This window comes from Mirounga leonina, unplaced genomic scaffold (genome assembly GCF_011800145.1).
Source record: "Mirounga leonina isolate KUSES-001 unplaced genomic scaffold, KU_Mleo_1.0 Mir_93, whole genome shotgun sequence".
NCBI lineage: Eukaryota > Metazoa > Chordata > Mammalia > Carnivora > Phocidae > Mirounga > Mirounga leonina.
Window position 1 is genome coordinate 57,106,781 of NW_023270854.1, and position 16,546 is coordinate 57,123,326.

Sequence of the window (16,546 nt, forward strand, 5' to 3'; positions counted from 1 at the left end):
CATTTTGAAACAAAGGACAGACATGGGTTGGAGAGACAATAAGCTATATCATAAGCTTGGAGAAACGTATTTTCCTTCCGCTTTTGAAGTCTTGCAGAAATTGAGCAGCTCTGATAGCAGCAAAGGACACCAGTCTTGGTGTTCTGAAGGCTTCCCTGAAGCACACATAGAGTCAGATGACATGGAACTGAAAACCACTAATTCCAAAGGCCAGACAAGTTTTTGCACAACAGGCTTTGTCCAAACCAATTTCTGAGATAAGAATACACAAGAATATTTTAGAGAGGAGCTTTGGAAGGCTAAGAAACCACTGGATAACAAATGGGGCTGAGAAATGATCTTGTGGAAAAGAGAATAATAATGACAGAGGAGCAGTGGGGGGAATAAAGGGAAAGATGTGTGCTCTTGGGCTTCTTCTTCAACCTGTCTGTGTTGGGTGGGGCTAGTTAGGCAGGCACCATCTTCTGCTTGGCTAGTGGTTGACCAGATGCCTAAAAGTGGTCAGTTATAATCTGCACCAAAGAGATAGTACACAGTGTAGAGCTGAGCCAAAAGGAATTCCTGCAGACCACTTCTGAGATCCATTTCACCCAGCAGAGTCCCAGGAAATGCAGGTGTCCCCCAAGCACAGTGTGTCAGCTGAGGAAAAGGACCGCGGAAATAGTTAATCAGTGCACAATGAATTTAAAGAATTATTGTTCTTTTTAAAATTATATAACAGTATCATGGTTGTGTTCTTTAAAAAATATGGAGATAGCCAGTGAAATATTTACATGCAGGCAAGAAAACATAGACACTTTACTTGTGAGTAATCATGCCCATGGCTTTGAGTGAAGGTGACTCCTACCCTGACCCACCCCCAAAGCCTCACTACTCACACAGGGGAAAGCAAATAGGATATTAAAAATTTTGACCAATAATTTATTAACAAGTTCCCAAAACAAATTTCCTGGCAACACAATCAGACTACCTTATTCTACTTTTGTATGACACATAGAAAGAGTTTTTTCTAAGTTTTCTTAACAGTTAAAACATTTAAGGGGCGCCTGGGTGGCTCAGTTGGTTAAGCGACTGCCTTCAGCTCAGGTCATGATCCTGGAGTCCTGGGATCGAGTCCCGCATCGGGCTCCCTGTTCAGCAGGGAGTCTGCTTCTCCCTCTGACCCTCCCCCCTCTCATGCTCTCTCTATCTCATTCTCTCTCTCAAATAAATAAATAAATAATCTTAAAAAAAAAAACAGTTAAAACATTTATATCACTTTCAAAAACTTTATTTTTTTTAAAGATTTTGTTTATTTATTTGACAGATAAATTTATTTGAAGACTTCCAAGGGTGATCTTACAGATTTTTATTTTTAAATGCTAGTTAATTTTAAAACACATGGAGCTTTTGTTTAAGGAAAAAAAAACTTCTAAAAATATTATGACAAACTTAGGTCTCAAAGCTACTGTTTTCATTTATTTTCTTGTTTAACAGTCTTAAAATTCCTGGTAGGGGAAAGGAAAAAATACTCAGAATACTTGATTCATTTTGTTTCCAGTTTACTTTTTTTAAAAATGTGCTTCTTTATTTTTGCTGTGACTTGAGACATAGTTAAGAGTGGTGTGGAAATGCAGGAAGTTTATCCTAGCAAAGATAAATTAGGGAAAACCACAATAAAAACAATGAAGGTACATAAAAATTTACAATAGAAAAGAAAGGAATTATAATAATGACTAATCGAGTAGGATGAACTCACATTGGAACTAAGATACTAGACAATATGAATATGAAAAATGGGAAAGGAGAGATTAGAATTTTAAAATACCAAGTGCCTTATATTTCTTAGGTGGAAAATGGGTAGTGATTAAATATATCTTTATTAAGACATAGCAAAGAGTACTATGTTATTCTTTATCATTTTTGTTTTTAAATATTTTATAACTATTTTAATTGAATAAATGAATAAGATGAAAGACACATTATTAACCAAAACAGAGATAATGTTTGAAGGGTTATGACTCATGCGATAGACAGAGGCTTCCCTGGGCTATTTTAGAATCTGCGTGCAGCCTGTCCATCCATTAGTGTTTGTTTTGTACCAATTTTCTCTTAATTAAATCTGATATGACCTTTTGGTGTCCAATCAGGATTGCATATGTTCTAGTAATGCACCTGGAAACCAACATTCCATGAAACTAATCATCTAGGGAGAGCCACGAATATTTTGCACACTGTTGGCACACTTTCTTATTTCAGTCTCAAAGGACAATTTTAGGGAATGGTATGAGTGAACTGTAAACATCAACATGTGGATTATGTGTTTGAGGGGAAATGTTACTAATGGATATGGCAGGAAGTACATGCCTGGTTTTCGGTTATAAGAACACACACCTGTGAGCCAATTTAGAATAAAAGGGGTAATTGGCAAGTAGCTGCTCACCTGAGTGGGCCAGGCAAAGGGAAAAGACTTGCAGCGGGAAAGTTGACTCCCGGGTAAGAAGGGGTTTATCTTTGTGTGCGAACCACTGAAATTATTAGTTGAAAACACTATTTAATGTCATTATTTTAGTCATCGCTTTTGACTCTGCTTCTAAAAAGGTGTATTTTATTATAGCTCCAGTGCCTATTTTCTCTTTTACTGTCACTAAATGAAAATTCCAGTAGACTGCTGAACATTCTGAACCCTGTAATTCTGGACGTAGAGCTATCCTTAGAAATCCTATTTTAACATGCTACTAGTTATATTTTTGAATTTAAGTTAAATAAAGTATTCCCAAGTTTTCCCCATCATAGAACAATCCTCAGTGTTTGCTTCTGATTCCTTAGTTGATTTGTATTGTTTCTTTTAAATGGTAATTTCGGGGGTGGGGGGTAAGGATATTCTTAGCAATTCAGGAAAATGAGCAAATCACATCTCATGCACCTAGCCATCTCAACTTTGGTTTCCACGTTCCACAGCTGAAACCAAAAACTATTCATAAAAATTCCATGATTTTAACATAAGTAGCCTCAGGGAAGAGCAAACGCACCTATCAAATAAGTGTTGTTAAGGATTTTTAATGCAGAAGCTGACTATTTTCTGGGTCACCATTATCACTTTTGTGACACACACGAGGCAGATACAGTCCATAAAACATGGTGGCATATTTTACCTTTTACATATCACTACTGCACAAATGAAAAGCCACTAAATGTAAAATTATAATTGTGCTATGGAACAATCATATTGAGAAATCATGTAAGTTTTGTAATAAAAACTTATTCAGAAACCACTGAAGGGATACCTAATGCTCTGAATGTTGAATAACTGACTTCATAATACTTATTCTAGATTATTGCCAGCAGTAACAGTAACAATAATGGATCAAAAATTTAGGACCCTTTTATTTATGAGCAAGAGCTTTAAAATAAATGCATAAATCCTAGGCTGATCTTTTTCCACATCCAAATTCTACCTTCACTCGTCTTCAGTCCTAATGGAGTGAACTGGATGCTGTAGGACTTGACCAAGCCCAAGCCAGGCCAGTGCCCAGAGCAAGGACTCCTAGGTTTTCTGCAGCTACTTTGCCCGTAGGGTCCCCGCCCCTTCCGTCTGTACTTCCACCGTTCAGTGTGTACCCCACACCACGCACAGCCACCCCTCCCACACCCAGGACCAGTCACGTCACAGCTGGAGGATTGACGTTCACGAACAAGCCCCACCCCCGCCCAGTCTGCCGAGGCCATTCTGAAATCTAAAAAGTACAGCTGGATTGTCCTGGGTTGCAATCCCAGCTTCAAGGGCATTTATTCTCCTAAACCTATCTCTCATCTTAAAGTGGAAATTTACACAGTCGCGATGGTAAATACAGAAAGCACACTTAGCCCGAGGAGCTCATCATCGTGCCTCAGTTCATTGTTCACCATCCTTGTCATCTCCCTTCCCGGGTCCCCTTTCCAGCCCAGGGCCCTCGCTTGGCTCCTTCGCACTAGGGACAGCAAGAATCCTGCTCAGTTTCATCCAAAACTCCCTCCAAGGGCAGCCTCGCTCTCCCCAGTCTGATTCAAATGTGAGCCTCTGCGCTAGGTAACCTTGAGTGTGCCAGCTGTGTGAGGCCACCCAGAGGGCTGTCACCCTGCCCACCGCTGCTATGACCTTCGCACCCCCATACTCCGTGTGCTGCTCAAGAGGAATCACCACCTGGAGCCATGCTGCCACTATCTTTAGGACTCCAGACATTTCCACACTGCCTGGACATTTCCACTTCTGGTCTCTGCCAGCCACCTGCATGCCCAGGGAGCCATCCTTGGAATATTTTAACATTTTTTAATATATCTAGAGTAAAATAGTCAAAAATTGTTCCTCTCATTAATCAATATAGAGCATCACCTCTTTATTTACTCTTTTTTACTCTTCATATTCAACATATTCCTGTTTATTGGGAGTTTTTGTTCAATAAATGAAATAGGTCCCTCCACCATAGACACACATCCGTCTACATCCTGCAGGAGAGCTCAGCGGCTCCCTCTGGACTTGGCCTTTTGGTAGCTAGACTCAGCTTTCCAGTCCACTGAGCCCACTTGTGAAAAGGAGATAGACAATATTAAAATATTTTCTAAGATAAAATGAGGATTGATATAATTAGAATAAATATTTTATGATATGTGATAAATATATTTTAACTACTTTACGGATTGAAGCATGTCTAACCTGAAAGAAAACACATGAAACTTTCAGCCACGGGTTTCATCCAGAAAAATTTGGTGGTCCAGCAAAACATTCCACTTGCATTTAAAAGAATAGGCATTACCAGGGGCACCTGGGTGGCTCAGTCGGTAAAGTGTCCGATTCTTGGTTTCGGCTCAGGTCATGATCTCAGGGTTGTGAGATGGAGCCCTGAGTCAGGCTCTGTGCTCAGCATGGAGCCTGCTTAAGATTCTCTCTCTCCCTCTCTCTCTGCCCTTCCTCCCCCTCTAAAAAAAAAAAAAAAAAAAGAATAAACATTACTAGCCTCTACTGCTTCAAGTGTTCTGAATTCAGAGCATCCCAACATGAACCAAAATACCACAGTCTCTAATATGATCAAGCACAGGTTTGAATGGCATTATGTAAGAAATAAAATGTTCCTATTATTTAAAAAAATATCCCCATTTCTAACATCAGATTTTACCCGTAATAGAAATACGTTTCAGACAAGGAAGGCAGGAAGCCCAGTATATTTTCAGAGCCAATATTTCAGTCGATTGCTTTGTTTCAGACCTGTAGGTTGTATACGTGAGCAGTGACCCATCGTAGTATTTGAAATGGGTGAGGGTTTTGTTAAGTGTGAGAAAGACCACTGTGCATAGGGGCTCCTTCTCAGGGAGATCAGTTTTGGTAGCATCCACGTAGAGTTACATATCTAGAAATGAATCCTTTTAAAACTAGTCATGTGCCCCATGGAAAATCTCGGTGTGTCTCCAGAGGTGCGCATAGCTGAGTTTGAAGTTCAAGTATCTTAGGATACTTACTTCCTTTAAATGAGAGGATGATATGTTCTTGACTTATCTCTACCTTATACAAGTACAAGCTTCTTGAAAGTAGGGGCTATGTTTCTATCACTCACCTTGGCATCCTTTCTATACCTTGAGGAGTGCCTGGCACAGAGCAGGCTGAATGCTCACCTATAGATACAGGCTGCACACTCAAATTCCCACCAGGGGCCAGCAAGGGGGTATGAATGAGGGAAGCAAGCTAGGTATAAGACCACTGGGCACAGAGAAACTGTAACCTGAATGGACAGGTCCACATTCACAGACCACCAAGGAAGACGTGCATTAAAAACATTGGCATCACAACTGACTGTAAATGTCTGAAGAAACAGGGAGCCATGGCTCAGGTCTCAGAACACCTGCCTGACAGGGTGACCTTCAGTGGGCCAAGCTGAGACAACAGGACTTGCAGGCTTGAATTGACACCTGTGTAGGAGAAGGATGATAGCAATTGGAGGAGGGCGTCTGCTGTGGAAATGCTCCTGAGTGGGGGCAGCTCAGGACGTAGGAGAGGTTGGGGTGGTGGAGAAAGAGACTGGGACTGGCCATGCTCAAGAAGTTGGATTTGATTCTGTGGCATCGGGACCCATGGGAGGTTTAAAGGCAGGAATCAACCTGGTAGAAAAAAGAAAAAACACGTTTGAAGAGGTAGTTTCAGGTGGTTGACATGGGTTTTCTTCTATTATCTTCTTGCCAAGATTGTGATGACTGCACACACACACACACACACACACACCTGTCAGCTAGAACCCTTCTGGGGTGCTTTTGACATTGGCACGGAGGCAGTGTCACACGGTGGGATAGACCTCAAAGGTCAGCTCGACAACCCACTAGTCGTGTGCCTTTCAACAATGTGCCTGACTTCCTCGGCCTCCCCTCCTCTCAGTAAAATGGGGGAGAACCATAGCACCAATTACATAGGATTGCAATTTTTTAACTGAATGAGATAAGACATAAAATACTTCACATGAGACCTGGGCAATAGCAAGTGCCCCAAAGAAGTTAGGTATTATTCTATTTATGATGGATCGCAATTTGAATGTGTACTACCTTTCTTCCCTTCAAAAAACTCTTAATATGCCATCATGAGCTTAAGGACCTTGACCTCTTGGGCGGCGCTAGGTAACACAGAAAACACAATGTAGAGAAATTAGAATGTGAAAAGAAGAGATACAAGTCTTCTATCAAGATTTGAAATGATGATTTTTAATATCTCTCACTTCCCACGAACTAGAGAACTCATCTGAACACAATGGAGCCCATCCTTGAGCGGCTTTCACTTATGCTTTTCATTGCCTTTCATTTTTTTTAATTGTGCTCTAGTCCTCCCTGACCTTTTTGTTGTTGCTGTTCCTTCCAGGCTTGTTGGTGGTCAGAATGGCCCCCACGTACATTTTCTTCTCAGCAGAGGTCCGTGTAAGCCAACTATTGTGAGGGAAATGGAATGTATTATTGGCCTGATATTGAAATTTCGAGACCTTACCTTTCAGATGCTTTAGTCCCATGAGGGGACGACTGCTGAGAATCACCTTCTTGCCTATTGTACAAACATCTGTAAGGCACAGCCACAGCCTGCAGAAATCAGACAGCGGGGCTGTGGGTCACTGCAGCTGTGGGTCACCACAGCTGTGGGTCACCACTGTTGGTCCCTGGAGCGAGGGAAGTTTTTCAGAGTCCATTGTCTGTTGTTGTAGATTCCTTGTCTTGGGAGTCGTTTGTCCAGCCTGGGAGCGATCCCCAGTGACCTACTACTGTCCTCATGGTAAGGGCGTTTGCCACACCAGCTTTTGGGAGACCGACATCAGAGGCAGAGGAATACTGATCCTCCACTGATGTTCCCCCCAAATCTTAGCCCTGTGAGGGCGTGGGTGCCAGGGTAACCGCCTTGTGTCCCGGGCATGCATTTGTAGGCTTCTGGTGGCCAGGGTCTCTCAGACGCCCACCAGGAGCTGCCAAAATCAAAGGGAGTGGCCCTTGGGATCAGCAAAGCCTACCCCGCCCCGGCCTCTGGCATGCTTTTTGATTTTGTTAGAAGACATAGATCTCTGAGTCAGAATGTATCCGTGTCTCAGGAAATAATTTGAAATATATTATTCAATAATTTGACTAATTTCAAAGAGAAAAGAAAAACAGGATTGACCAATGTTGCCTTAAAAACCTTGAATTGGGGTGCCTTCCTTTTTCTTTTTTCCCCCCTCCAAAAAGAACAAAAACAAGAAACAAGATTTGAATGAGCATTCATGAAAATATCTTGAATCATTAGCCAAGAAGACTCTCTGGTGCCCGCCCCCGAGCAGTTTTATTGGTGAACTCCCACCGTGACCAGGTCAGGGAGATGGTTATGTGGTGTGTCACCAAGGGCTGCTCTCAAATACTGACGGTGCACTTACCCCATGGCGGGAGGGGAGAAGAGATGAGGAAGACCAAAGCAAAACCGCATCAGAGGTGTTGGGGACTCGGGACCTTCGCATTGCATGGTTTGTTTGTTTGTTTTCTTTCTGGGATCTGCTTAGAATAATCTTTGTATTCAAGTTCATTTTCAGATCTTAACCCAAGCTGTTTTAGTTCTTCTGGATACCTGTCCTGATTTTAGCATTGAATAGAACAATGACCTAATTCATTTTTCTATCCCAATCTTTTTTTTTTTTTTTTTGGTCTAACTTTTCTATTCTAATTGGTTTTTTTTTTAGTCTATTCCAATCTTTTTTTTACATCAGCAGGTAAGAAAATCATCAAGACTACCATTTATATCAACCAAGTGAGCCACTAAAGCTTATAAATGCCCTTTGTTTTAAAGATAACCCATATGTAGTTATGTAAACATTAAAAACTACAACAACAACAACCTTATCACCTTAACTGCCTCAGCCCCTTGGTGAGGTGGTATAGCCATGTTCCCAGATGACATTCTATGTGTGAAGTTCCTTCTAAATCAGAGAGAAATGGGATTCCTTGATTCAAATCGCTGGTATACAAAGTTAGACTCATCAGTAGATTCAAAGCAATCATTACATTACATCTCCATATGAGACCACCTGATAGGTTGGAAAATGGCGCCAAACGTTCCTGATGCTGTGGATCTGCAGTTCTCCACCAGGAGAGAAATGAAAACACACCCAGACCTAACCTCACCCCAGGCCAATTAAATCAGTCTTTTGGGTTAGGATCTCAGAATTTTTTTAAATTTTATTTATTTAAAGTCCGTTAATTAACATTAGTGTATTATTAGTTTCAGATGTGTAGAGTTCAGTGATTCATCAATCTTGTATAATGCACAGTGCTCATTACATCACGTGCCCTCCTTAATGCCCATCACCCAGTTACCCATCTCCCCACCCTCCTCCTCTCCAGCAACCTTTTTGTTTCCTAGAGTTAAGAGTCTCTTATGGTTTGTCTCCCTCTATGATTTCATCTTATTTTATCTTTCCCTCCCTTCCCCTATGACCCTCTGTTTTGTTTCTTAAATTCCACATACAAGTGAAATCATACAGTATTTGTCTTTCTCTGACTGACTTATTTCACTTAGCATATGCAAGCTGGTACAGCCACTCTGGAAAAGAGTATGGAGGTTCCTCAAAGTTAAAAATAGAGCTGCCCTATGACCCAGCAATTGCACTATTAGATATTTACCCAAAGGATACAAACATAGTGATTCAAAGGGGCACCTGCACCCCAATGTTTATAGCAGCACTATCAACAATAGCCAGAATATGGAAAGAGCCCAGATGTCCATTAACAGACAAATGGATAAAGAAGATGTGGTATATATATACACAAAGGAATATTACTCAGCCATCAAAAAGAATGTCATCTTGCCATTTGCAATGATGTAGGTGGAACTAGGGGATCTAAGAACTTTTTAAAAGCTGCACACATATGCAGCCAGAGTTGAGAACCATGGTCCTCAGTAGAGAACAGTTACTGGAGGCCAGGACTGTATTCTGGTTACCTAGGGAAATGGGCTGAGTTGAGATACAAAGCGTTGAGTCTGGGAAACAGAGGAGTGATTTGCTTAGTGGTTGGTAGCAGTTCCATCACAGCATTCTGAGGCCTGCATGATTATCACTCTCATTCTGAAGAGACCCTTGCAAAAGATGCCCCCCGACTTTCAATGAATTGGAAAGGAGTAAAACCGATGTGCTTTCCAGCTTCTACAGATAATCTCCAAAACATCAGTCGAGGAGGGGATTCGTGCATATATGATATATTAATATTATTTAATATTTAGATAGATTTTAATAATAAATAATACAGTTTATACATATGTATACAGACTGATTCATTTATTCATTGAGCTCCTGCCATGTCCCAGGTAAACACACTAAGGAAATTGTAAACCATAACAGCCATGTTTCCCTCCAGGGGGAACTGGAATGAAGTAATCACAAGGGAATCTAAAGCTAAGAAAGGGTAAGTGAGCTGCACTTGGGAACTTGCCCTGAGCCTGGAATATCTCTGGGGTGACTCATCTCGGGCACTGAAGAGAGAGATAGTTTTTCTTCTGTAGGCACATGCCTTCCATGATGCTGGAGTATCTGATTCATCCACTATAACCATTGTCATCAGAACCGTTTCTGGAACTTTCAGAGTAGGTGGCACAGGCCTGTGTATCTAGTGAAGGAAGCAGAAAGTGTCTGGGCTACCCCTTTGTTTGGAGGGTATGCTGGGAAGACTATCTGTTTACACAAAGATAGACTCGGGGTATTTTTTTTTCTTGTGAATAAGTGACAAGCTGTGAATGTTCCTTTCCACGAGCTAGAAAGGTAGTAATAGAGAAGATCCAATGTTTACTTGTCCCCTCTGTAACCTTAGATTGAAGTCATTGAAATCTTCAGCCCATACATCAAGAGAATGGCACACACATGCCAAGGGACATGGGCTGAAATGACAGGCACAGCTTTGTGAGAGGTGGCGTGCATGGTCCTATAAAGGGACGAGCCTCAGAGACATCAGGAGGTGGAGTCAGTTTTCACGGGAAAAGTGAGTGTGTAGTCAGAGCAGCGAGGAGGAATGACAGAAGCTTGTGTTGTGGACAGATGGGAAGGAGGTTTTGATGGCAAAGCAGGAGAAGAAAAATTACACAAGAACCAGCTGATAATTGGTCAAGATGAATGGAAGGTGATTGAAGGGGGCCCCCAGGTATGCCACCATTGCTCAGTGTCCAAACCTTAGCCAAGGAAGGACCATTCATAAATATCTTTAAACACACCTTGCCTTTGTTCTAATGCTCTGCTATTTATAAAATGCCTGAGTATGCGTTAACTCCATGGACCCTCAAAATAACCCTGAGAAGTGTATTGAAATCAGTATGTAGATAAAGAACGATGATGACACTGAAGCTCACGGTGGCTAACTTGTCCAAAATCACACAGCCAGTTAAAAGACAGAGGCAAATCTCAAATCCAAATATTTGAGCTTCAAATCCAGTAATCTGCAATGTCAAGATCCTATGGTACGATTGGGTCCTGGTCCCAGCATGTGCCTGAACATTTGTATGATTCCACACGTATCATGGGACTCTCATGCCTTTGAAGTTATACTCCTCTCATTTCCTTGCATTTCTGCTTGTCTTATAAAGATTTATACTGTGATGCTTACACCCTCAAATATGCATGAGCATAAGGTAGAGATTAGGGTTTTTACAAATCTGGATTCAAAGAAATTTTATATTCCAACTTCCTGTACCTGCTAGTGCCTATAGAAATGACGTTTTATAATGCCTGTCTCCCCTTTTTCTTCCCAGTCCATAAGAAAGAGCTTTTGAATACTCAGATCCCAAGAGCTGAGCCCAAGATGCTGATCATGTTCAGTGACAGGAAGTACAACTGCTTAAAAGTCTAATTTCTCTCTCACTTTTGGAAGTCAGGTGAAAAAAAAAAGGATTACTCTGACAGCACAGAATAAGAAAAATATAGAAACAAGAAAAGGCCATTTTTCCTATAGAGGCTCATTTCATTCTTTCTGCCATTTCCCTGGGATATCTGCCAGTTGTTAGCAGGAAGAGTAATGTTACCCACTTTTTAAAAATTTCACTCTTGAGTATTATGGAGATAAATAGCTAAATGATGGAGAAATAACTTTCTTTCACAGCAGTAGTTTAAGAGGGGTAGAAAGAGCTCAAATGCAAATACGTTTGATGACATGAGAAAATTCAACCATGAATGAAAAATTCAGTATTTCTGTAGGTGCTGTTTGAGAAAGAGTCCCCATTTGCATCAACACTAGAAAGGAGAGCCAAGTCATCTATAAGAGTGAGGGGACTGCCTATGGATATTAGTCAGTTTACTTGCAAGCCCCGGAAATTTTCCAGTTGCAAACTTATAAAAAAAAAAAAAAGGCCTATGTTCCATTTTGCTGCAGGACCAATGCAAGAGACCATCTATGACTTCTGGAGGATGGTGTGGCACGAAAACACCGCAAGCATCATAATGGTCACCAACCTCGTGGAAGTGGGAAGGGTAAGTCGGCTCTCCACATACACCGCCACGTGTTCCTTGCTCAGCTGGTAACGTGAAGTAAGGCAAGAATAGGCTTTTGAAGTATCATGTGTACTCCAGAAATCATGAACTACTGCACTGCCTCCTATCGCTTGCTGCACTTGCTTATAAATTATCAGTAAACATAGACTGAATTGCTTTCATTTGTTGTGATAGCAACAGACAGGAAAGGCACTCAAGATTTAAAAGCAGTTGTTATCTGGCTATATTGAGCACACAAAAACACCTCTAAGCACGAACACTTGTTGTTGGGTGTCAAAACTCAATGGGTGCTGCATTAGACATGACTGCATTCTAACTCGGGAAAATTGACTCTAAAAACAGTGTACAGCACTGGGTGCAATCATTAGCAGGGCATTCCCGCATCTCCTCTTGCTTACTTTTTCCTTTCCTGGTCCTCTGTTTCTTAACCTGTAAAACAGAGATCATCATCTGTGCCCAAAGTCTTGTACTACTTTGTCTGGAGGAACTGGTAATGAGAGCTATTTTTGTTTAACCAGGAAATGCTTCCATAGTTATGACCTCGGTAGTGGTGGGATTATTTCCAAAGTGAAATTTAAAAATGAGAAAATACACAGGGTGCAGTTGCTTTGTTTTATAGTAGGGTCCATAGCTCTGTTCCACTCAAGAACCCTTTACTTCTTAGAGAAGGTTGACCTTCTGAGATTGACCCTCAGCAGCAAGGGAAGCCTGGAGATTAAGCCTAGAAGTGAAATGTGGGGGCAGACGCCATCCAGGGGTTGTTTCTTAAGATTCTCAGTCAGCCTTAAAAAATGAGGAAATCCTGCCATTTACAACAATGTGGATGAACCTGGAGGACATCATGTCAAGTGAAATAAGCCAGTCACAAAATACATGATTCTACTTACATGAATTATCCAAAATAGTCACATTCATAGAAGCAGAGGATACCGTGGTGGTTGCCAAGAGCTGGGAGGAGGGAGAAATGTGGAGTTGATGTTCAGTGGGTACAAAGTTTCAGTTACACAAGATGAGTAAGTTCTGGAGATCTGCTGGGGAAAATAGTGCTTATATAGTTAACAGTATGGTTTTGTGCACCTACTTTGTTAGGAGGGTACATTTCATGTTGAGTGTTCTTACAAAAAATGAAACAACAAAGGGACACAGGAAACTTGGGGAGGCATTGGATATGTCTATTACCTTGATTATAGTGATGCCATCAGGATGTACGCATATGTCGAAACTCACCAAGTTATACCCATGAAGCATTGTATGTTGTAATTGTATATCAATTACACTTCAATAAAGCTCTTTCCAAAAAAGGATTTTCAGAAGTATCAGGAGATGCAACTCAAGAAGAGAGACATTAAGAAGTGGGAGATACTTAGAATGCTAGCAAAAATAGCAAACTAAATAATCTGAAAACCCTCGTCCTACGAACATCTAGAAATTCTAGATAAAATATAAATATGTGTTTTCATATGTTTGTATGTAATATACATATAAATCACCTGTAAATGTAAATATATATGTTAAAAATGTTTAGCTTAGCTCTCAAAAAAGGAAACTACTAGAAACCAGAAGAATGAGGACCAGACAGAGAGTGGACACAGCCACTATTCTCTGGAGGCTGGGTGCGTGGGGAGGGTCAGTCTTGGAGGGAGTGCGGGGCGGGCCTCAACCTTCACAATCATGGATCTTGGGTTTTACAGCCCACTGAGAACAGGAGATAATGTCTTAGGCCTGTGCAGGACTAGGAATTTGAACTGAGGCTGCCACAAAAGGTAGACACTCAGAGAAAGGACTGTCCAGGGGAAGGTGGAGGGAGGCAGAAGGAGGAAAGCCAGCCAGGCACCAGAACCGGGAAGTAAAAAGGAGGTAGATCAGTCTTCACTGAGGATCTGCATGAGAAAGCACTTCCACCAACGCATGGGTCAAAGTAAAATGCCCTGATATAAATCAGAACATAGTTCGAACCATGAATAAAGAAGTATCAGAGATTTTTCATAGATGGCTTTTATGATATTGAGGCATGTACCCTCGATCCCTATACTTTGAAGAGGTTTGATCAAGAAAGGATGCTGTACTTTGTCAAAAGCTTTTTCTGCATCTATTGAGAGGATCATATGATTCTTGTTCTTTCTTTTGTTAATGTATTGTATCACATTGATTGATTTGCGGATGTTGAACCAACCTTGCAGCCCAGGGATAAATCCCACTTGGTCATGGTGAATAATCCTTTTAATGTACTGTTGGATCCTATTGGCTAGTATTTTGGTGAGAATTTTTGCATCCATGTTCATCAGGGATATTGGCCTGTAATTCTCCTTTTTTGATGGGGTCTTTGTCTGGTTTTGGGATCAAGGTAATGCTGGCCTCATAAAATGAGTTTGGAAGTTTTCCTTCCATTTCTATTTTTTGGAACAGTTTCAGAAGAATAGGTATTAATTCTTCTTTAAATGTTTGGTAGAATTCCTTTGGGAAGCCATCTGGCCCTGGGCTTTTGTTTTTTGAGAGATTTTTGATGACTGCTTCAATTTCCTTAGTGGTTATAGGTCTGTTCAGGTTTTCTATTTCATCCTGGTTCAGTTTTGGTAGTTGATACATCTCTAGGAATGCATCCATCTCTTCCAGGTTATCTAATTTGCTGGCATAGAGTTGCTCATAATATGTTCTTATAATTGTTTGTATTTCTTTGATGTTGGTTGTGATCTCTCCTCTTTCATTCATGATTTTGTTGATTTGGGTCATTTCTCTTCTCTTTTTGATCAGTCTGGCCAGGGGTTTATCAATCTTGTTAATTCTTTCAAAGAACCAGCTCCTAGTTTCATTGATCTGTTCTACTGTTCTTTTAGTTTCTATTTCATTGATTTCTGCTCTGATCTTTATGATTTCTCTTCTCCTGCTGGGTTTAGGCTTTATTTGCTGTTCTTTCTCCAGCTCCTTTAGGTGTAGGGTTAGGTTGTGTACTTGAGACCTTTCTTGTTTCTTGAGAAAGGCTTGTATTGCTATATACTTTCCTCTTAGGACTGCCTTTGCTGCATCCCAAAGATTTTGAACAGTTGTGTTTTCATTTTCATTGGTTTCCATGTATTTTTCTAATTCTTCTTTAATTTCCTGGTTGACCCATTCATTCTTCAGTAGGATGCTCTTTAGCCTCCATGTATTTGAGTTCTTTCCGACTTTCCTCTTGTGATTGAGTTCTAGTTTCAAAGCATTGTGGTCTGAAAATAGGCAGGGAATGATCCCAATCTTTTGGTACTGGTTGAGACCTGATTTATGACCTAGGATGTGACTGATTCTGGAGAATGTTCCATGGGCACTAGAGAAGAATGTGTATCATTCTCAATGGGGAAAAACTGAGAGCTTTCCCCCTAAGGTCAGGAACGCGGCAGGGATGTCCACTATCACCACTGCTATTCAACATAGTATTGGAAGTCCTAGCCACAGCAATCAGGCAACAAAAAGAAATCAAAGGTATCCAAATCGGCAAAGAAGAAGTCAAACTCTCACTCTTTGCAGATGATATGATACTTTATGTGGAAAACCCAAAAGACTCCACCCCAAAACTGCTAGAACTCATACAGGAATTCAGTAAAGTGGCAGGATATAAAATCAATGCACAGAAATCAGTGGCATTACTATACACCAACAACAAGACAGAAGAAAGAGAAATTAAGGAGTCCATCCCATTTACAATTGCACCCAAAACCATAAGATACCTAGGAATAAATCTAACCAAAGAGACAAAGGATCTGTACTCAGAAAACTATAAAATACTCATGAAAGAAATTGAGGAAGACACAAAGAAATGGAAAAACGTTCCATCCTCATGGATTGGAAGAACAAATATTGTGAAGATGTCAATGCTACCTAGAGCAATCTACACATTCAATGCAATCCCCATCAAAATACCATCCACTTTTTTCAAAGAAATGGAACAAATAATCCTAAAATTTGTATGGAACCAGAAAAGACCCCGCATAGCCAGAGGAATGTTGAAAAAGAAAAGCAAAGCCGGCAGCATCACAATTCCAGACTTCCAGCTCTATTACAAAGCTGTCATCATCAAGACAGTATGGTACTGGCACAAAAACAGACACATAGATCAATGGAACAGAATAGAGAGCCCAGAAATGGACCCTCAACTCTATGGTCAACTCATCTTTGACAAAGCAGGAAAGAATGTCCAATGGAACAAAGACAGTCTCTTCAACAAATGGTGTTGGGAAAATTGGATAGCCACATGCAGAAGAATGAAACTGGACCATTTCCTTACACCACACACAAAAATAGACTCCAAATGGTTGAAAGACCTCAATGTGAGACAGGAGTCCATCAAAATCCTAAAGGAGAACACAGGCAGCAACCTCTTTGACCTCAGCCGAAGCAACTTCTTCCTAGAAACATCGCCAAAGGCAAGGGAAGCAAGGGCAAAAATGAACTATTGGGACTTCATCAAGATAAAAAGCTTTTGCAAAGCAAAGGAAACAGTCAACAAAACCAAAAGACAACCGACAGAATGGGAGAAGATATTTGCAAATGACATATCAGATAAAGGGCTAGTATCCAAAATCTATAAAGAACTCATCAAA

At 40.8% G+C, this 16,546-nt stretch overlaps 1 protein-coding gene across 3 annotated transcripts in view; it reads left to right on the plus strand.

Moving 5' to 3' along the window:
• Positions 1 to 16,546, plus strand: part of PTPRM (protein tyrosine phosphatase receptor type M) — an 806,716-nt gene that overhangs the window by 729,630 nt on the left and 60,540 nt on the right. For all 3 annotated transcript variants that reach the window (XM_034995810.1, XM_034995812.1, XM_034995813.1), the window contains one exon: positions 11,854 to 11,951. In XM_034995810.1, coding sequence (XP_034851701.1) covers positions 11,854 to 11,951 — 98 coding nt within the window. The remainder of the gene's footprint in view (positions 1 to 11,853; positions 11,952 to 16,546) is intronic.